Source organism: Chrysemys picta, chromosome 1, assembly GCF_011386835.1.
Source record: "Chrysemys picta bellii isolate R12L10 chromosome 1, ASM1138683v2, whole genome shotgun sequence".
Classification (NCBI taxonomy): domain Eukaryota; kingdom Metazoa; phylum Chordata; order Testudines; family Emydidae; genus Chrysemys; species Chrysemys picta.
Window position 1 is genome coordinate 339,804,207 of NC_088791.1, and position 23,035 is coordinate 339,827,241.

Here is a 23,035-nt window from a genome sequence, read left to right on the forward strand (position 1 = left end):
TTCTTTTCAGATTGCATATTCCTCTGTCTAACCATGCTTAGTTTCTGAGAGCCGATAAGACCACAGTGCAGAGTGGTATGGCTGCAAAGCAATACATGGACTCCGAAACCAGCAACATGCAAATCAGAGCATATCTTTTATATTAGACAGAAATCTGCTCCGTCTATGAGCACATGGCCTGTATTCTGATATCACACTCATTCAAAACTAACTCCACTAAAGTAAACGGAGTTGCTCTGGATTTATAGCCATGTAAGTGTGATCAAAATCTGACCTAATATTCCTCTTAGAAAGCAGATATATTCTCCCCCCTGTTCAAACCTTAAAATACATTATCTTATATATCAATAGTTGGAGTCTTGGGGTCACAACTTCAAAGAAGCGGTGATGATTTATAACAGCTGAGGACCTAGACCAAAGGGCCAAATTTTGCTCTCACTTGTAAATCCACTGTAGGCAATTGAACTACTTCTGATTTACCCCAACTTTAACGGACAGTATGCTCTAGGTCAAGGTACCTGAAAATGAATGTAACATGAACCAGACACACATCTGTGAGACAGATACTATGAATTTACCTTTGAAATCTGCAAAGGGGATTTCTGGTGGTATTCGCAGAATGCTTCAATGTGTCAATATGAGAGGGGCGTTATTATCAGCTGAGAACCTCCAGGAAATAAGCCTAGGTTAAGCAAGTGAAATGGAAAACAAAAAAAAAGAGCAGAGGACTCGCATTTAATAACTATTACTGAGGTCTATATTCACATGCTTATGGGAGCTTGGAAATATGTTAGAACTGATGACTGCTGAGCAATGAATTCAAGGGCCAGTCTATTGGGAGTATTTTTTTTTTCTCAGTGACTTAAACTTCTGTCTGAGTTCTCAAAGTTTTTAGTCAGTTGGCATGTAGCAGAGCTGCGACTTCCCCAAGGAAGCCCTTCCTCAACTTTCACTGGAGGGCTGTCGGGAGAGCCTGGGAGACGAACACTGCAAGCAGAAGGGAAGCCTCCTCCTTCATCCGAACAGCAGGTACGTAGAGCAACGAGTTAAACTTTGATGCTGCTGGAAAGCTGAGCCAAACGTTTCTCCGACTGCAGGAGAAAGTGGGGATTCAGTAACGTGGAGCTGCAGCCTTTTAAAAAAATATACCACCGAGGATGAAGGTAAATGAAACAGATTTGTGTTTATGAATGGGCTGAATAACCGATCAAATGTACCACAGTAGGCACGTCCCATACAGCTGTATGGCTAATTCATTGGGGAGCCTATTACAGTGGCTTGGATCATTTAAGTTAAGGAGGCACTGGAAAGTTTTACAACGAAACGATTGGGATGTTTCCTCTGTGTTTTCACTACTAATGAAAATAGTAGTGAGACTTACTAAAATCTTTGGGGGCAAGGACAGCATGTTTGCATGGTGCTTGGTACAATTTGGGGGTTTCTGCAATATAGGTACATAAACTAATCCTATAGAAAGTCTCCTGTCTCACAGTTCTGGTCTTGAGTGCAGGGACAGGAGCCAGGCACCATGAGTATCCTAGCTCTTGTCCTGACTCACTACCCAGCCTTGGGCAAAGCATTTAACCCCTCTGTAAGATGGGGCTAGCAGTATTTCATTTACCTTTAATCACTGCTTTTAAAAAGCAACCTTTAAACTTCCCACACAGTGGTAACCGTCTGCGTAAACAGAAACTGGTAGCTCAGAAGCCACTGTAGACAAACAAAAGGTTTATGCTGACAATCTCCCCGGGAGGTTATGATTCTTGATTAACATTTGAACAATGCCTTGAAAATATGAATACATCAATGCCAAATATTCCTTTTCAAAATCTTCCTTCCTCTTAATCCCGTGCCAGGGTTCACGTGATGCTGCAGAGGCAATGCAAATGCCTATGTATAAAAACCTAAGAAAATACTCTTCGCAGTGTTGTTGTAGCCATGTTGGTCCAAGGATATGAGAGAAAGAAGGTGTGTGAGGTGAAGCTGGTCCAATAAAAAGATATTACCTCACCCAACTTCTCTCTCAAAGAAAATACTGCGAGAGCCAAACACTGCAGCCTCATTCATAAAAATATGTCTCCTAAACAAAGGTCCAGGTTAATCAAAACAGGAAACGCTTTTTTTTAATTGAAAAGGGGGTTTCAGTTATCTTAATATTATGAAATCTCTCTGTTATTTACTTACCAGTTCGATTTGTTTTTTAAGCAAAGGGTTATGGCTTGGTGAGTAGATCTAATATTTTGGCTTTTTACCTGAAGAATGACACATTCTTCACAAGAGGGTTACTGGACACCATCCCAGGCAGAGGTAGTTGAAATTAATTTCCTGGTCTCATTTGATCTCCTCTGGGATTACAGAACACATACATCTGCCTGAATTTTTCTTTAAAGATTGAATTCACTTGGAATAATAACTAAATAAATAATAATAATAATAATAATACCACCACCTTTGGTCAAAGGTCCATACTCTCTGTATCATCCATCTTTATTGATACACATCTAGAGATTATATTCATAGTTATATTTACGATAGAGCCACAGAGCCAACCATTGTGCTAGGCACTGTACATACTCAGAGCATTAGAAGGCCCTGCCCTGAAGACCTCACAATCTGAATAGATAAGACAGACATAGGGAGGGGAAGGGGTATAACAAGCTTTTTCCGGTGGTGGGGGAGGTTACTTAGGAAGGAACAGCTAAAAGGGAAGAGGACTGGGGGGAGAGGGCAGGAGAGAAGAGGATAAACGGGTGCAGAGCTTCCCATGGGAGATTAGTCCAGTGCTGGGGCAGAGAACAAGGCTAACGGGTCTGTGGTTCACTCCCCCCTTGATTCTCCCCTTGGAGAATCATTTCTTGACAGACAGACAGCTTTTTCACTTCTCTAAGGTAATGTTCCTGGTACTTGAACTGAAAGTGACCCAAAGGAATAGAATCTTCAGGTCTATTTGTTGTTCATGAAAGAGAGGGTCTGATACCATTAGGTATGATACCCACCATTAGGGTCTGATACCACTCTGTCCAGCTCTGAGCAGAACCCAACCATCTACAGACAGACCCTGCACAGAAAGGACTGCCGAGGGTGCTGCATTAGAGAGCAATTAAACCAGTGATGGACAAACTCCAAAGAGCTGGAGGTTTGATTCACAAACCACCCAGAAGTATTAATGTTTCTCCAAAACCCTTGGAGATGTGCAACAGATCACTGGAAGTCTCATGAGAACTAGCTTCTGGGATTTCTGCTACTTCCTACTCCGGGTCATGCTAGGAGAAGACCATGAGAATGGCCTTTGAAAGAAAGGAGTATCTGAATACACAACTCTGAGCGATGAACTGCTGAGTTCTAACCCCAGCACTGACACCACATGCCTGATTCTGCTCCCACTGACATCACTGGCAAAACCCAGTTGAGTTCACTGACAGCTGCAGTAGACAGTGATTTGTGCTGTGGCCTTGGGATAATCACGTAGAACCCGATTTCACAAGGTCAAAGGTGCTCTCAACTTCAATTGACTTCATCGGGATTTGAGGGCTCTCAGCCCTTCATGGGAGTGAGCACTTGATCTCGCTGCCTCAGTTTCCCAATCTGTAAAATGAGGCTAATATTTACCTTACATTACTGGGATCCTCGAGATATAACTTGCTAATGTCTCTACAGCACTTTAAAGATATCAATTGCTAAGTGTCATTGCAACCAAATTCCAGAAGAGCAAATATTCACAAAAATAATGGCAGAGGGAGGTTACTGAAATGTTTCGGAATCTTTAAAACAGTTTGGTTTGAGATCCGTTCTAGGAACAGGCAAATCGCTGAGCAGATTTCATAGTCTTTCCCACAATGGTTGGTTCACCTCTGATTATGAATCCAAATTTCTTACAAGCGTGACAGTCAAATCCTGCTACATCCAGTGTGCGGGCAATGTGAATTTTCACTTGCTCAGAGCATTGTCTTATCTTATGTGCCAATGGTGGAATTCACACACCAGGCAGTTCACTGCAGTTTGTGTTGGGAAAGCTCCATTAGTCCACCTTCCAGGATCATTCCAAGAGCTGGTTAAAAACTTTGCTTTAAAACTTTTTTTTTTGGAAGGGCAAAAATGACTTTTCGACAAAAGGGAAGCTTTCATGAAAAGAAATTCTGTTTCTGTAAAATAATTTCAGGTTTTTCTCAAACCCCCCCCCCATTTTTTTATTTGCAAAACACTAAATAAAATCTGTGTTTGGCGTTTTTCAATAAATACCTGTACAATTTTAATTTGATGATGATGGGATAAATCATAAAGGGATGATTTAGATGGGGTTGGTCCTGCTTTGAGCAGGGGGTTGGACTAGATGATCTCCTGAGGTCTCGTCCAACCCTAATCTTCTCTGATTCTATGAAAATGAGAAATATTCATTATTTGTAAACTTTTTCACAGGAAAAAAATATTTTCCCAAGCAGCCCTAATCATTCCTGATAGCCCGTTTTCTAGTCTCTTTTCCAGTCTAGTGCTAAAAGTCACATGGAGTGAGGCTCACACCGCTTCTCTGGGGAGTTGTTTCCACAGCGGAATACATCTCACGGATAGGAAGTTTTCCAGTTAGACGTGATTTTCTCTTTCTCTGTTCATTATTCCTAATCATACCCCTGCGTGCCACACTAAATAATCCCTCTCCTCTCTTTGGTGCTTATGCCTTTCCTTCTCAGGGTGCCTTACAAAAAATAAACAAAACACCAAAAGTTCTACTCCAAAGGAAGCCCTTTCACCACAGAAAAAATATAGAGTAACATTCAGACGTGAGTTTTTGGAGACCACAACGGTGAAATTAGCATAAGAAGGAATTTGCAGAAGTGGGGTTTTAAGTAGGAAAAGGCACCTGGAAGACAAGTATTGGTCCAACCCTAGGGGGCAGAATGAAATAATCCATATATAAATTAACTTGTGGTAAATCTGAAATCACCATCATATCTTAATGTTAGATGTAAAATCTTCTTTTGAAATGAAAATATTTACTTGAAGGTCAGGCAGGCGGAACAATAAGTGGCCACAGAAATCAAACCGTGTGTCTAGATGCAGCAGGGCCACCCCAGCAATCTTTAGTCACCCTTACTCACATGAGTAGTCCCATTTAAATCATCTAGGGTGTGTCCTAGCCAACAATGAACTCCCATTTACTTCAGAGTGATATCGGGGCCCTCTGGACAAATCAATCAATAAGCCGATTCGTGTGAGGAAGGATGACTCCAGTGAGTAAGGGTTCCAGGATCAAGGGTTTCACTTGCATCAGTACTGTATCTTTTCATTTATAACCCTGACATCTCCATTTATTTGGTAAGATAGTGATTCAGGGACTTTGAGGTGGCCTATCACACGCTCTGTGGCTCCTTTACAGCTCTTTAGGAATGTAACTCAGAGACACAAAACCCTAAAGTAAACATACTGACTGATCCATACACAGAGTCAAGTAATGACATCTACAAAGAGAAGTCAAATATTTCTCTGGGCAAACACGGGGCCCAAACCTGAAAGCCTTGCTCAGTCAAAACCCCTGTATTTCTCAATATGTGCTTTCCCCAAGTAAGCATTCCAGGATGAGTCCCGGAGTAGCTAATTTACTTCTTAACACTGTGGTTGCTAGGACCCAGCGAACAACCAGGAGAGGAGTCAGAAGGGAGACAAGGGTCATAATTTAAAGCAGACACTGTCCCAAATAAGGATATTTCCCTTAAAATGTCTCAGTTTCATCTCAGGCTGCAAAGTTACCAGTGAAACTACTCCATGCTCTGAATGGGCGAGAGTGAAAACAAGGGTGATCTAATCTGTGCTAGGGCTGACTAAACGCTGGAGAGATGGATACGATGGTTTTTTTTATAGCAGAGGGTGGGAATGCAAATAACTGACACATGAAACAAGGTAAATGCAATAGATTCACTCTGTTCTTAAAAACAGCAAATGCAATAATCCCTAGCACTAGGGCGCCTGGGGGTACATGGCCCTCTGAGTATTTGGTGTGTGTCTTACATATGTTAAAGGAACACACATTGCGGCTTTGCTTCTCTTTTCTTTAGTTTGGATGAGAAAAAATAGTAATAATAATGGTCTATATTACAGAAATCTAATCTTGGGGGAATTGGGAGTTTGTTGTTGTCATTGTTCAATGCAAATGACAACATTTAACCTGTATTAATGTTGACTGTTTCATGCCAAAAAAAGAGGATCGCTGAGCTTGTGGTTAAGGCAACAGACTGGGACTCAGGAGAGCTGAGTTTAATTCCCAGTTCCTGTATGTCCTTGGGTGAACCAGTAACTATATGCCTCAGTTTTCCTATCTGTGAAATGGAGATAATGGCACTTCTTTTCTCCTGCACTTTGTCTGTCTCATCTGATTAGACATGCTGGCCCAGTTCCTAAGGTTTGGCATGAGGTGGGAGGGGGTGAATCTTAGTCTCCAAAATTCATTCATTGTCCAACTGTGGAGCGGGGAACTGGGAGGATACAAAGTCTAGGCGGAAAGTTGTAACATTAAAGATGCTTTGAGGCCCAACCCTGTTCCCTCTGAAAACAGTGGGGATTTCACTATAATGGGAGCACGCTGGGATGGTAAATGAAACTGCCTGCATCGCATTGTGGTAACAACAGCTCCCTTTATAGCAAGTTACTGTTTCAGCTGCTCCCAAGTTACTTTTGAAACTCCTGGGGTGTCAGAGCCATCAGCTCAGATGTAGGTGGCCAGGTTTTGTTGGGGGCTGCAGCACCGTGGGGGTCTTCGGCCCACTCTGGCAGACTCCCCACAGAGCCTGTGATGCCTATGCCTCCCGTACTTATTTACCAGGCAGTGGAGTCAGAAAACAAAGGAGCTGGACTGATGCAAACTATGCAAAGCAGGAGAAAGCTCCAAGCACTTGAACTGAAAGTGATCCAAAGGAATAGAATCTTCAGATCTATTTGTTGTTCATGAAAGAGAGGATCTGATACCATTCTGTCCAATTAGCTACCCTGAAATCGATAGCGTCTGTGTGGTCTAGCGCTTAGAGCAGGAGACTAGCAATGGATTCTACTGCACTTGGATACCAATCTGGTAGGCACCTTAGAAATACATAGGATGGATAGTATCAGGGGGTAGCCGGGTTAGTCTGTATCCACAAAAACAACGAGGAATCTGGTGGCACTTTAAGACTAACAGATTTATTTGGGCATAAGCTTTCATGGGTAAAAAACCCCACTTCTTCAGATACATCTTTTTTTGCATAATTTTTTACCCACGAAAGCTTATGGCCAAATAAATTTGTTAATCTTTAAGGTGCCACCGGACTCCTCATTGTTTTTGTTCTGCCACTGATTTACCCAAGGTCCCTCAGCAAGTCACTTAGCCACTCTGTGCCTCTTTTTACCAGGGGAGGAAGAGTCCAGTCTCCCAGTTGGGTTCAGGGCAGTGATTCATTACAGTTTGCGAAGCACTTTGAGATCTTTGAATTTGCAACGTCCTTTTTAAGTGCAAAATATTATTACTGAAAGCACCCGAGTAAAATTCTCCTGCAGCACTAGTTTAATGGCTGGAGTCCATCGCAGACAGGAAATACTCAGGGCTGCACTGTTTGGAGCTGGACCCCAGGATACATAGAGAACTGCCCTATGTTGGGCAATATCCAGCAGAGATTATTTATTTTATTTGTTTAGATATGAAAGATGCCCAAGCAAAGCTCTGAGTGCCTTGCCCTTATTTGTGTCAAGTATCAGAGGGGTAGCCGTGTTAGTCTGAATCTGTAAAAAGCAACAGAACCCTCTTGCACTTATTTAAAGATCACAAATCATAAATATGCATGTCAGACTTTCTTCCCCTTTCAGGTCCAACTAGCTAATACCCTGTGATGCCCCAGACAATCCCCTCTCCCCCTTGACTCTTACTCCAAAACAACCCCACAGATGAGTCCTGCAGCATGTTCTGAAGGTCAACACATTTGGGCTCCTTTGAACGGAGCGGGGAGAATTCCAGAGAATTCATGGAGCGCACTCTGCCAGCAGCACCTGCCATTGGCGCGTTTGGGAGCACTTTGCCACCAGTAGTTAAAAGGCTTCACAAAACCCGCTGGAATACTGTCCCTATTTTAGAGATAGGGAGACTGAGGCACCCGAGGACATTAAGAACCTTTGATCACAGTGCAGTGTTCAAGCCTAAAATAAAACCCACCGGTATTACAGCTCCCAGATTTCCACCCCACCCCCACCAGACTCAACTGGAATGAGGAAAATGTGCTCTAAAAACAGAGCAAGTCATAGGTGGCCTGAACTTCCCAGGATCTGTTTCCTGGAGCCATCCTTGCTGTTTGCTCATGTTGTGAGGGACGTGCAAAGTTGCACTCACAGGAAGCCTAGGGATTGGTATAAAAAATCAAGCCAAACTATGGGGCAATGCTGTGGCAAAGAGAACAAGCAAACAGAACTGTGAATGTCATGCTCCAAAGGGAAGTGATTTGTACTGGCTGGGGGCTAGAGCCCAAAAGAGGATTTTTGGCGGAGTTAGCTAGAACTTCCCCAGGGAGCTCACAGGCCTCACATCTTAGTGCAGTGGTTCTCAACCAAGGGTCCGTGGGCCCCTCACGGGACCATGGGACCGCATGGCTGAAGCCTGGTGCCCCAAGCCCTGGTGCCCCTGTGGGGCTGAAACCAGGAGCAGAGCTGCGGGGCTGAAGCCCGGTGCCCTGAGCCCCAGCACTCCCTGCAGGACTAAAGCCCCGAGCCTTAGTACCCCCCTGGAGATGAAGCCCAGCACCCTGAACCTCCAGCACCCCCCCGGGTCTAAAGCCTCGAGTCCTAGTGCCCCCCTGCAGGGCTGAAGCTAAAAGCCCTGAACCTATCCCCGCTGGGCCCTGGCGATTTTATAACATGGGGCGGGGACCTCAAAAAGAAAAAGTTTGAAAACCCCTGTCCTAGTGCACCTGTTTGCACCACTCTGCGTCTGGCAACCAGAGCCACTTTGCACTGATGCACCAAAGACAGTTTGCCTGTTAGCCAATATATCCTTTAAACACTGATTCAGCTAAGGGAGTTCCATCATCTATGAATGACTCCACCTGTTCAGCCTCGAGAAACTCAAGAAGGGAGGAATTTGCTGAAAGAGTTGTCATGTTTATGACAGAGGCTGTAATAAGGACGTATTCTTTGAGATCAGAGCATTCTCTCTCACAGGTGCTTGGCTGGCTGATTCTTGCTCACATGCTCAGGGTCGAACTGATTGTCATATATGGGGTCAGGAAGGAAGTTTTCCCTGGGTCGATTGGCATGTGGGTGTGGGTCACTTGCCAGGACTATCTGGGTATATTTCACAGACTCATTTCCCTGCCTTTGTGGGGGCCTCAGCCACTGGTGCAACACGGTCCCTCCTATTCTCTGCCTGTGGCACATAATAGTCTAGTCTCCTGTGGTCTTATTTCAGTTGCTGGGTTATTGTGCGGGCACCGGGTGGTGTTGGTGACCTGTGATATACAAGTCAGACTACATGGTCTGATGGTCCCCTCTGGCCCTATGATTGTATGGTACCTTGCCAGGGTCTTGTGTGACTTCATTAAATAGTTTGTGAAGCTCTTCCAGGTCCTGGGATGAGATGTGCTATAAAAGTGGAGACTATTATAATCATGTCATTTGTTGAGCACCACCAGTGTGCGCAGGTGAAGATAAAGGAGTGATAGGGCCAGGTTTACAAGGGCAATGATCATCCACTAGCTGCCTTGAGAACAAGAGAGCTATTGAATGTGAAGCACTTTTGACAGCCTGGTCACTCGCGTAAGGTGCGTAAGTGGGAGCTAGCGGGTGCTATGGTGTTTGAAAATCTGGCCAACAGTCTAAGACGGGGGTGGCCAACCTGAGCCTGAGAAGGAGCCAGAATTTACCAAGGTACCTTGCCAAAGAGCCACAGTAATACGTCAGCAGCCCCCCATCTGCTCCCTCCTCCCCGCTCTCAGTGCCTCCCACCCACCAGCAGCCCCGATGATCTGCGCCTCCCCCTCCCTCCCTGCACCTCCCAATCAGCTGTTTCGTGACGTACAGGAGGCTCGGGGGGAGGGGGAGGAGCGAGAGCACGGCCTGCTCAGGGGAGAGGGCGGGAAGGGGTGGAGTAAGGGCAGGGCCTGTGGCGGAGCCAGGGGTTGAGCAATGGCATATTGGAAAGTTGGCGTCTGTAGCTCCAGCCCCAGAGTCGGTGCCTATACAAGGAGCCACATATTAACTTCTGAAGAACCGTATGTGGCTCCGGAGCCACAGGTTGGCCACCCCTGATCTAAGATATGCAGCACAATGGGCAAGCCATAGAAACGTTCAGTCTGCGAGCTTTCCTGCCATCTCTCCTACTTCATAACACTCCCTTCTCTGCTGGAATGGGCCAGAGGGCTTTGCTATTCTATTATGTATGCAAGTCCCAGTTCCACTCGCTGGTGCAGACCCTGCTGTCCAGTGGCTGCATGGACTTAACACCAGGTTTAGCTTGAACCCATCTTTGCTTTTCCCTGCAGAGCCATGAAACTGTATTTTTTACTCTTCCTGGCAGCGAACGGAGGGATCTCAAGCCATCGGCCCTTGGAAGAGTCACCCTGTGAAATGGTAAGAGATTCCCCAAGGAGGAGCCATCTCCTCTTTCACGTCTCTCCTTAATTATTATTAGTAGCATTCTAGTAGCACCCAGAGGCCCTAAATGAAACTGGGACCCCGATGATACAGGTGCTGCACAAACATATAGTAACTGACAGTCTCTGCTGCAGAGAGCTTAAATCTAAGGGTCTGTCTGCACAGCGGCTGGGAGGTGTGATTCCCAGCTTGGGTAGAAGTACATGTGCTACTTTTGCTCAAGCCAGTGGGCTAAAAATAGCAATGTGGCCTGGGCTAGCCACCCCTGTGCAATCCTGTGCTGCTGCCCGTGCCTCCACAACCGCACTGCTCTTTTTTAGCGCACTAGCTCATGTAAGGCCAACAGACCCTGGTTGTCAGAGGGCAGGATTGAACCTGGGAAGCTAAATGCATGAGCCACTACAGCATGAGCTAAACACCACATGTAGCTGTAGCAGTCTCATTAATCTCTAAGTGGTCTCGGTGCCACCAGACGGGGACAGAACACCACACCCAGGAGGTGTGTGGGTTACACTCGCACAGAGCCAGCACATGTATCTCTAGCAGAACTGGAATTACACCTCTCAGCTGCTGTGCAGACAGACCTTACGTGGGCAAGACAAGCATAAGGTGGGAGAAAGGAAGGATTATTATCCCCATTTTATTGCTAGGGAACGGAGGCACAGAAATATTAATGGACTTGCCCAGAGTCACACAGGATGTCTGTGGCAGAGCCAGGAAGATCCCATATCTCCTGAGTCCCATTCCAGTGTCTTACACACAAGGCGATACTTTCTTAAAAAAGGAACTTCTTCTGTGACATGAACGAACCCCACTGCTCCCCCTATAGTGACAGTGAGCCCCATTCTCCCCTCGCTTACACTGGTTTAACACAGACTTCAGTGGAGTTGTTCCTGATTTATGCTGGGTGTGAGATCAGAATCAGGCCCACTTAGAGACAAAACCTCTGTCTCCAAAGTGCGATTTGTCCCACAGATTTTTTTTTTTAAAACATCTTATTCATGTTATTCACAGATGAACTGGTTTTCCTCTCCCTCCTTCCCTTTATCCAGATACAGCTGACGGTAAAGGGGAGTTTAAAAATACTCATCTACTTCTTTAAATGTTGAAGCTGTTCGGCACAAATCCCCAAGAATTTCCAAACTAGGGAAAAGAATAATTTGCTGGCTGTGCAGATCTCCCTTATGGGACTCATTCCTTTCCTGCTGTACTAATGCACTTCCTGAATTCAGGGAAATTAGGGTCTAGCATACAAAAAGAACTTGGGAAGGTGGCTGGATCTCTCGCTTATTGGCCGGAGAGGAAGAAATGATGAAACCACTGTAAACATGACACTTTTGGGCCCAGGCATCCCAGACATGCGAACTCAGGATGAAACACACCGTACATCTAATAAGGGCTTACCCCCTGCCCTTGTTTGGATAAGTCGTAGATCAAGCTGATTCCTTGAGAAGTAAATATTGGCTGATTTCCGCAACCCCACTGTAAACTGCATTCAGCTGCAGAGGCAAAAAAAGAGTCCAAAAAAGTTTTGAGCTGTTTAGTGCAACTGGGAAACATTCGAGGCTGACAAAACACTCTGGAGTCCCAGAGCCAGGTTCTCCTCTTATGTCAATTGACACCGCCCCGTTAAGCTCAATGGAGTTAGACAGGTCTGCATTGGCTGAGAATCTGGCCCAGGGAGATAAGACAGGGTGCAAATTCTAACACAGTTCAGCCCAGGTTAATTGTGATAGCGAGAGCCATTGGCATTCCCTGTTATTTCACAATGGGATGTTTCACTGCAATGGCATTGTTTCACACATCACTCTTCCTGAGATGAATCTTTAGACTAGAGGAAGGCCAGAGCTGGAATCTTTTATCCAGCCCATCCTGAAGACTGATGGTTCATAAAACTGGACCCCGCTCTGAATCACGACTGGTTTTAGTTTGGCAACATCACAAGTCGGTTAATGAGTTTTTTCAGAATCAACCCCCCCAAATCCCCTCTTTGGCCATTGCAGAGAAGAGACAAAGGGCCAGATTCTCAGCTGCTGTAAATCAGCACCAGTCTACACAAGCTGAGGATCTAGCCCAAAGCCCTGTGTTCAAACACCCAAACGTTGGCGTTTAGGATGCGATGGGACCTAGATCCAAACCACCCTGGTTTTAGTTTTGCTAAAGAGAGGGCGGCTGCTGGCTCCATCCCCGAAAATTACCAGCTACAGTTGAGTGGCAGAGTTTGGATTCAGAATCCAAACTTCCCCAGACTTCAGAGCGGTTGGGCCCATTTTGATCTAATAACCTCCTTTTCTATGCGGAGCAGACGCTGAAAGCAGCAAGAGGCGTTCCCACTCTTAGCACTGCAGGCCACTGCACTTTAATACGAACAGCTGCCAGAGCTGAGGAGGAAGGAATGCGAACCCAGAAGAGGACAGCTTTGCTAATGCTCATGCAGTTGGCTCGTGAGTTTAACAAAAGCCCACAGGGGTAGGAAAAGCAAGGGTATGATGAGAACTGATGCTCCGTCCTCACTCCTACCCACAGATTTCCCCCCTTTTATTGCAGCTTTTCTGTGTAGCAGGGAAGAGAAATGTGGGTGCAGCAGGGGCAGGATACACATCCAGTTCAAGGGCTGAGGGAAGGGACAGGGAGAGCGGATACACATCCAGTTCAAGGGCTGAGGGAAGGGACAGGGAGAGCGGAGATGAGGCGAGGGGGAAAGGACAGCAGGTAGAGAGAAGGGGCGCAGATGAAGGAGTGATCGAGAGAGAAAAGTGAAATCTACAGAGGAAAACGAAGTTACTGTAAAGAGCAGCAGAACCGTGGCAGGTGTGGACTTGATCATCAACCCGGTTTAGGGGCTGCAGGGTTGACAGGCTGGACTAACGGCCCAATCTTGAAAGGTACCGAGCAAGCTGGGCCTGACCCAGTTCCCACTGCAGTTAATGGAAAGGGCTCTCCTTGATGTCAAAGTGAATTGGATCAGGCCTTCATTGTGGTGGTGAGTGCTGCATTGGGAGCGGAGGGTGCTCCGCTCCTGACAGGATCAGGCCCTACACGAGGGAGGGAGTTTGTCATTTCTTGTGCTGATGCAAATGCTGCTTCTTTCTGGCTCCTGAGTTTTCTTCTTCCCACTCCCCACCTCTTCTTAGCTGACTGAATAAGGCCTCCTCCCTGCCTCCCTGCTAGATTCATTGGGCCTCTGGTCACCTTTCAGCTCAAGTGAGCCACTCTAAAATCTCGGTGGGAAGGCGCTAATGGCTCAGAGAAGCCAGGATGCAACTCCCTTTCCCCTTACTGGGGATTTAGCTGCTCTGGTTGGACTTGGGGTTCAAATTTCAAGATGCGAGTCACGTGGGAGCTCTCAGAGAGCTTTGCCACGAGGGGAGCACCGTGCAGCAGACTGGGTGTAGCAGCAGACTTGGAGTCCAGCTCTGGCTGAGGGGTTTCATTTGTCTGGCATATTTATGACAAGCCGCACATCCGGTAATGTGCACTCTCCATTCCTCACATGCGCAAGTGATTCACAAAACACTGGATGTTACCCAGATTCTCGTAAACATCCCTGAGGCTTTATTCCCCCTCCCCTCCCTGCTTGTGTGAAACAGATGTTTGGAGGAGAGTCTTTTGTTTTAACTTCTGAAGAGCTAACACAGAGCCTTGCTTTATGACGGTTAGCTACTAGTTCTCCGTATAAGAATAATTAGAAGGAGTCAGCAAGCAGTTTGACCCAGAGGATCCCATGAGCTACGTGAATAGATAGATACCTATTTAGATAGCCTAGATGCTTACCAAGCATTTTAGACTCTGCTCCAATCTTGCTGCTGGATGTTAATTTTAACAGCACAATGTGTGTGCCTTACACTAGGCCTTTTAGCCCAATGCTCCCAAAATTCCTTGCAAATTATGGTTCATTTTTTGCCCTTGGATGCATACTTGAAGCTCCCTATCAGCTGCATTCAGACCCACACATCCAAGAGAAGAAATTGACTTTGTTGTATGGGTATTAATTTACCAGCTGCGTTAAAGCATCCTGTAAAAGGCCACACCCTTTACGCATCACCATTTCACCCTGAGCTGTAACCGTGAGAGCTGCAGCATGTATGAATCCCCCCCCCCCATGCCATTTCCCTGCTGCATTCCTTCTATTCCACACGGAACAGTGTGCACAGCACTGCTCACGGGGCCAAAAGAAAGAAGCTGTTGCCTTGGAGAGAGTATAAACATAGATGGACAGAGGTCTGGATAAACTAGAGGGAGTTTGAGGTGAGCTGTTGCAATGTTTTGGGAGCGGAGGCACTGATTGAAAGACGTATTGCTTAGCTAAACAATGGTTATGGGGAGATGTGATCACAGTCTACAACTATTTGAAGGGTGTAAATAAGAAGAGGGATTGTTTATTTGGGGCTGGATTCCAATCTACTTCCTCTCAATGAGTAGTACCTTACTTTGAGAGTAATCCCACTGAAGTCAATGGAGCTAATCATGGAGTATTATTAATTTAATTATTTGTAATAGATATTAATACTTATTTTAGACTTTAATTATTAATAATACTTATTAATTTAAGGCAAAGTGGCAGAATCTGGTTTATTATGAGGTACAATGGGGCAAGGATGAAATTATGCCAGGGAAGTTTAGGCTGCATAAATATCAGGAAAAAGTGTTTGAGTGCAAGGTCTAATAGACAATGGAATAGTCTCAAGGGAAGTGATTGGACCCATCACTCAGGACTTTTAAAACTAGACTGGATGAAAGGTAGAAAGTGGACTAATCCTGTGCTGGCTAGAGGATCATAGATTCTTTATGATGGGCTAGACAATATAATGGAGCCTCTCCAACTTGAATTTTTATGATGCCAGATCTCAAAAATCAAAGAACCCAATTCTTTTCTCTCTTAGGGCTAATCTACGTGGGGGAATTTACTGACATAATTATACCGATACAATGATACTGCCGTAGTTATACCAGTATAACTCCCTACATGGGAACTCTTATTGCAGTATAAGGCAGGAGTATCTCCATTGAAATGAAATGAAAACCCACCCTATGTTGTGAAGAAAGTCGGGCTTCTGGTCGCCTGAATAGAGAATAGCATAGTACGACCAATCTCCAAGAAAAGGAATATAATCAGATTCTGAATATTATGTTGTCTTTATACTTGATGAAAAGCCATTGAGCATCCCATAGGTGGTAACCAGGACTCCCTGTTCTCTTTCTTTTCTGCAGGTAAAGATGAAGGCATTTTGTCATGGCAAAGAGCTTCACCAAATCCCTCCAGAGCTCCATCCAAACATAAATAAAATAGATTTGTCTGGAAATGAGATAAGAAATCTCTCTGAGAAGCCCCTGACATTTTACACCTCGCTCCAGCATTTGGATTTAAGATCCAACCAAATAAGCTTCATTGAGCCCGGAGTCTTCACATACATGACAAGCCTGGTTGAGGTCATTTTAGCCAATAACCAGTTAGATGAGTTGGCTCAGCATAGGACACCAGGAGTTGGACTTTTACCAGAGATCAGAACATTGGACTTGTCCCACAACAGACTCTACAATGGAATGGCTGAATATTTTATACACAAAGCACCATCACTTCAGTATCTTTCCTTGGCAGAAAACAGCATTACCGTGATATTACACAGGATGTTTCAGGGGTCTCCGGCTCTTGTTGAGGTTGACCTCCACAGTAATATCATCATGGAAATAGAAGAAGGTGCCTTTGAAACTCTGGTGCATCTCACCAAGCTCAATCTCTCCATGAACTCCATCACTTGCATCTCAGATTTCAGCCTCAGACAACTCCAGATACTCGACCTCAGTAGGAACAGCATTGAGACTTTTCATGCTACAGAGTCAAAGGAAGAGTATAACCTGAGGTGGCTGGATCTTAGTGAGAACAAGCTACTGCGCTTCCCAGTTTTCCCCCAGGTGAACAAGCTGGCGTATCTGAATTTATCTAAGAATTTAATGCAGTTTACTGCAGACTCTGCTCACGATGAGGTGTACTATATGGAAAGGGACTGGCTGGAAGCTCCTTTTCATCTTCTGGATCAGAAGCAAAATACAAACACAAGTTCTCTGTATCTATCCCAGCTTTTATATTTAGACTTAAGTTATAATGAGATCAAAGCCATCCCAAATGAGTTCTTTGAGTCAATGTCCTCGCTTCGGTTTCTTAATCTCAGTAAAAATTGCCTCCAGACGTTTGCAGTAAATTATGATAGTGCATTGATCTCACTAGCCATCCTTGATTTAAGCTTCAATGCTTTGCAGAATCTCTTACTAGATGCCAGCATATTGACTAATTTACAGGAGCTCTACATTCAAAACAATCATCTCCAGGCCCTGCAATTTGATATCTTCGCGAGCCTTCCCAGCATCAAATTGATTAATCTCCAGAGTAATAATATTAGTTTTTGCAGCATGTATTCAGGATTAGCTAAACAAAGGCTTACTGGCGAGGAGAATGGTTGTGTTTCATTTGTTGACTTCCCTGCTCTTAGGTACTTATACCTAGCTGACAACATGTTGAAGAACTTACCAGTGTATGCTTTTTACAAGACTTCACTAATTCTCCTGGAGCTCTCCATGAACAAAGGACTGAAAATAGAGGCTAACGCATTATCAGGACTGGAGACATCTCTTGAGTATTTGAATTTACATGGCAATGGCATGACCGTTTTAAATATCGACCTGCCTCGTTTTCATCACCTTAAACATTTAAACCTGTCTGAAAATCAACTGAGCTGGCTACCCAAGTGGGGTAGTGACGCTTCCCTGGAAGTTCTAGATCTACGGAAAAACAGTTTTTGTAATCTACAGAGCAGTAACATTTTAGCATTAGAGAACTCTCTTAAAAACTTATATCTTGCTGGGAACCCACTCAGCTGCTGTGGAAATGTCTGGCTCTCATCTATGATCCAGAAGAAAAATGTAGCGATCCCTGGTGTAGAGCAGATAACATGCCAGTACTCCAAGAGCTTTGGGTACCAAGAAGAAATTTATATTAGCAACATAAGACCAGAAGTCTGTGAAAAAGAGGATCTAAAGAAAATTAACTTGCTTATTATACTAACGGTTGCATTAATTTTATCAGTGATCATCATTGGACTGGGTGCATTTTGTTGCTTCCGCAGACAAAAGTTTAGCCAGCAATTTAAAGCATAGCACACGCACTGACTTAATGAGAAATCAAATCAGGTGCTACACTGAAAACATGGAGAAATGAAAGGTCAAATTCTTGGCTTTGATTTAACTGTGGATTTTAAACCAGCTTTTAATCTGCTCTCAGTCGCACCAGCATCATTCTTGGGGTTGCAGTCACAAAGTAACCGAGAAGAGAATGTCACATTTTGCACTTGTTCCATTCTCATGCAGAACTGTGAAATCTTGCTCATCAGAAGCTGAGAATCACGTAAAACTGCTAGGTTAAGGTTTGTGGAACTTAAACCAGCCAAAACTCTTTTGGGCACTACAAACTTTTCACTGAAATGCTAAGCCAGCTTTTTGGTGCCTCTGGATAAGGAGAATCCTCTCACTCCCCATGCCAAGGCTGCGGATCATGGTTTAATGGTCATTTGTATACCAGCACTTGGGGATCTCATCACAGCTGACAGGCAGGGTGACTCCTCATACACCTTTGCAAAACTTCCCAAACCCACATGCTTCAGCAAAACCCATCTCTTTGGTTTTGGGTTTTGCTTTGTCATAACAGGTTTGAGGCAGTTCAACTCCTAAAGCTAAACTCAAGGGAAGTGAACGCACATGACCCAGGACCAGTGAAAAACAAAGTCTGACCCTTCTCCCTTTGAAGTCAATTGCAAATCTCCCACTCATTCCAATGTGAACAGGATTAGATTAGTGATCTCAAAAAACAGTAACTTCACACAGATCTATGGAGCTCATGACAGCTGCCTAAGCAATACGGTTGTTTGTGAGGATCAAACCAAGGATCTTCAGTACCAAAACCACACGTGTCTAACGCTTGTGTTAAAGGAGATCTCAATTAGTTAGCAGCAGGCTGTTACATTCAACGGGACTAGCGACTACTGGGAGACATGATTACGCACATGAAGCTCAGTGTATTATGCCTATATCACAATATGTGATAGACATTTGCACTGAGTAACAGTTCAGCTCAGAGAGGAGGAATGTCTCCATAGGGTGCAATATATATTTATCTGGTTTTAATGTGAAGAAATTCATTTCTTTGGCAAACACGTTATTTAAAAAAAATCTCCCTTAAAGAATGAATTTCAGCCAGTAAATATTAGACCTAAATGTTTATTGGTTTAGAAACAGCAATTTAACACACACTGCATACTGTTAGATTTCAATGCATGAAGTATATAAAAAAAAGTATAAAATAAAATAATTATCCTCCAGTAATTGTCCTAGATGGAATTTTTTTTTTTTTTAATCTCAGGTGTATAAACTTCATAGGTCCTTTGCCAAGGACTCAAAAAGGCAACCAATATCTCTTGGTGGTTGTCAATTCTTTTTCAAAATGGGTAAAGGCATTTCCTCTAAAGGCCAGTACTGCAAAAGGCACAGCGAGGGTCCTAGTAAAGCAAGTCTTCTCTCAATGGGAATCACATTTTACTGGACAGTTCTTTATGAACTGCTTTAAATTAATGAAAGTCCTGCAAAAACTACACATGCCATACAAACCACAGTCATCTAGGATGGTGAAACAAACCAATAGAACTCTAAAAGTAATGTTTAAAAAACTGGTTAATACCAGTAGGCATAAGTGGAACACTCTCATGCCTCTAATTCTAATGGCACTGAAAGCGACACCGGCTGCGTCTACTAATAAAACATTCTTTAAGGTAATGACAGGCCAAAACATGCAACTACCAAAACATTTAATTTGGCACACTAGTGGCACTCAATTTAAAAAAAAAATAATCAAAATAAATGCCTACCTGCAAAAACGTTTAAATCGGGTCCACTTGCAGACAGTTGCTAAATTGGAAAAATCCAAACAAAAGGCAAAGGCCTACTTTAACAAAACAAACAAAAATACTTAAAAGGTTGAAAAACAAGTATTGCTGTTATCTTACAAAGCACCAAAGCAAAAAGTGTGGAGAAAGTAAATAAGGAAGTGTTATTTACTCCTTCTCATAACACAAGAACTAGGGGTCACCAAATGAAATTAATAAGCAGCAGGTTTAAAACAAACAAAAGGAAGTATTTTTTCCCACCCACACAATGCACAGTCAACCTGTGGAACTTCTTGCCAGACTGTGTTAAAAAAAGAACTAGATACATTCATGGAGGATAGGTCCATCCATGGCTATTAGGCAGGATGGGCAGGGATGGTGTCCCTAGGCTCTGTTTGCCAGAAGCTGGGAATGGGCAACAGGGGATGGATCACTTGATGATTACCTGTTCTGTTCATTCCCTCTGGGGCACCTGGCATTGGCCACTGTCGGAAGACAGGATACTGGGCTAGATGGACCTTTGGTCTGACCCAATATGGCCGTTCTTAGGTTCTTCTGAATCCAGGGCAAAAACTCCATAATCAACAAGGCAGAATTTCTTAGGTCATGTAACATGTTTAATACTAGTGCCTGAATCCTAGAAGTCCATCTTCACTTGTACCCTACATTGTAGCTTGAGTCAGGCACCTTCCTCTGAAGAAGAGAAGAAAATCCAAATATCCCTAATGTAAATCAAAGGTGGGATTTTCAAAGGCCTGCAGCATTGGCCTAACCCAGCTCCCATGAAAATCAACAGAAGTTTTACTATTGACTTAAATCTGCTCTGCTCCTTTTTAGGCCAACACTGACGCTTTTGAAACTGTTCGATTCTTAAGGCCTGATTCTGATCTCACACCAGATTTACACTATGGCTGAGGTCATTAACACCTGATTTACATCTGTGTCCATGAGAGGACAGTAAATTACCCTGGAGGGAGAGGGAGGGTAGACAGCAGAAGAATTTGTCTAAGGCCATGCCTACACTACCACTTGTCAGCAAAACGTATATTGCTCAGGGGTGTGGGGAAAAAAACCACTCCTGTGAGAGACATAAATTACACCAGCATACATGGTAGTGTGCACAGCGCCATGTTGGTGGGAGAGCTTCTCCCGCCAACACAGCTACCGCCGCTCGTTGGGGGTGGTTTAATTATGTTGACAGGAGAGCTCTCTCCCATCCAGAGCAGCTACATGGGAGAACTTACAGTGGCACAGCTGTGCCACTGTAAACTCTCTAGTGTAGACATAGCAATTGAACGGCAAATCTTTTGTCGTTCAGAGGTTTTAACCCCTCCCCCCCAAAGACAAAAGTTTTGCTGCGGAAAGTGCCACTGTGAACAGCGCTTTGTCGGCAGGAGCGCTCTCCTGCTGACAATGCGAATGCTGCTCGTTGGGGGTGGAAGTATTTTGTCGGCAAATGAGCCAACATACAGTGGCTACACTGCCCGACTTCTAGCAACACGGCTGTGTCGACACGGCCAGGTCACTAAAAGCTGGGTAGTATAGACAAAGGGTAGAAGAATAGACCACGTCTCAGATCCTTGTTCACAACAGTAGTCCTGTTGACTCCCCAAAAAAGTATGGGATCATGAAAAAAGAATTAGGCCCAGCCCATTATGTTTATACATGAAGTATATAAAAGGAAAAACAGAAATATTTCATATACTGTACTAGAATATCAAATTCATCCCCATTTGAAGAAATACATGTGGACCAAAAGTCTGACTAACTCCTATTGAAGTCAATGAGAATCTTTCAATTGACTTCTATAGGAGTTGGATCAAGCCCCAAGACTCCATGCATATGTCAGTGCAAACTGTTGTGCATTATAGCATATAAGGATCAAATGGTCAAATAGCACTGGAGAGCAAACTGAAATCTACCCAGGTAAGGAAATTCAGATTTAAAGAGTTGCTCTGCTCCCAACGTGCCTCATTTTTTCCCAGCCACTGAATGTCAAAAGTAACACACTACAAATAGTTGTATCGTTCTGTTTTTAAAAGTAATTCTGTAAGAAACTGGCTTGTAGGATTTGTACAACAGAATCATCTTCAGGCTCTGTAAAATATTTAGAAATGTGAATATATTAAAGCAACATTTTGTAATACTCCAGAGACAAAAGTTCATGTTTTCATATTCATTTTTGATAGTTAGATTGAAACTTAAGCTTTTATGTTTATTAATAAGTAGTAAAGATTCTCCTAGGTTCCCTACCAGCCCTATGAGCAACTGGGAAACAGCACAGGATCCTTCTGGCAGATCCTACTATGCTATGAGGGATGGGGAATGCAAGGGAGAGATGGGGAAAAGGAGACATGAATAAAGGGACTTCGAGACAGAAAGCTGGGGAAAACGACAGAGTCAGGATGATCTTCCAGCACGGTTAGTGGATATTGTAGAGTAAGGACACAGTGCCACAGAAGGCAACCACTCTTCATCCCTTACCCCTCTCTGGCCAGCCATGCTGCCTCTTTCCCTAGCTGCAAGAGCTCCAGCCTAGGATGTACCTGGAGAGAGGTTTCTACATGCTGCAGAGCCATTGCTGTCCTGTTAGTCAACCTCCCCCATTCAGCGCCCCGCTGCCAGAAGAACGAGTAGGCAGTATGAGGGCTGCCACTACTGTGACCTTGAATTTATGTAACCCACACACCTCCTGGGTGTGGTGCTCTGTCCCATCTAGTGGCACTGAGAGCACTTAGAGAGAGATTAATGAGTTTGCTCTACAGCCTTAGCTAAGAGCCATGGGGCTTTTAGCTCATGCAGTAAGGCTCATGCATTTAGCTCCAGAGGTCCCAGTTTCAATGACGACCGGGGTCTGTTGGTGTTACACTTCCACCTCCTATGGTTACGGTTTAATATTCCGAGAGTGCTCTATAGCTGCATATATGTCAATAGTTTATGATGAAGTGCTGGTAGACGGCAATGAAAAACATGTAGCAGAGGCCCCTGGGTTTTGTATGACCAATAAAAATTTCTGTTGTGCCCTGCAAACAACTTCTGTACAGCTCTCTCTTTGGAACTCTGAACACTAGACGCTGTTCCAAAGTGTTCTAGTACAACTGCACTCACACCCCATATGTGCAGTGGTTCCTCTGGTTAGTCTCAGGAACCCCTTTCCCACGGTGGAGCCGAACTGAAATGGAGCCACACTGATGTACAGCGAGGGAAGCAGCATACGAGCCCTGTACAGGGGGTCTCCACCCCAGCAGGTCAACCAGTAATGACTCATCTTGGTCATCAATGGAGATTGAACCCAGGATCTCCAAATTTAAGAACATGAGTCTCGGCAGCTGGAGCTAAAGGAGTAACGCCAATAGTTAGCAGTTGTAGCAGCCATATCCTCTGAGGCTCAGACAATGAGGGGGGCATGTAGCATACAGTTATGGAGGGCTAGATCTGCCCCATTTAAATCCTATCTCAAGGGCTTAAATGTGCCTTAGCTGGTACATGGGGCCTTGTCCTGGCCTCTG

The 23,035-nt window shown here is 44.4% G+C and overlaps 1 protein-coding gene across 2 annotated transcripts; it reads left to right on the forward strand.

Annotated features, from left to right (window-relative positions):
* The first annotated feature begins 891 nt into the window (after positions 1–891).
* LRRC32 (leucine rich repeat containing 32) lies at positions 892–19,604 on the forward strand. 2 transcript variants are annotated; one of them, XM_005290540.5, is made up of 3 exons: positions 892–1,029; positions 10,485–10,572; positions 15,808–19,604. In XM_005290540.5, exons 2-3 carry the CDS (start codon positions 10,489–10,491, stop codon positions 17,746–17,748), a joined length of 2,025 nt encoding a protein of 674 aa, XP_005290597.1. In that variant the 5' UTR covers positions 892–1,029; positions 10,485–10,488; the 3' UTR covers positions 17,749–19,604. The 2 variants fall into 2 exon arrangements, with proteins under 2 accessions (XP_005290597.1, XP_005290598.1); XM_005290541.4 differs by having other exon boundaries at positions 1,026–1,163.
* Positions 19,605–23,035: the final 3,431 nt, after the last annotated feature.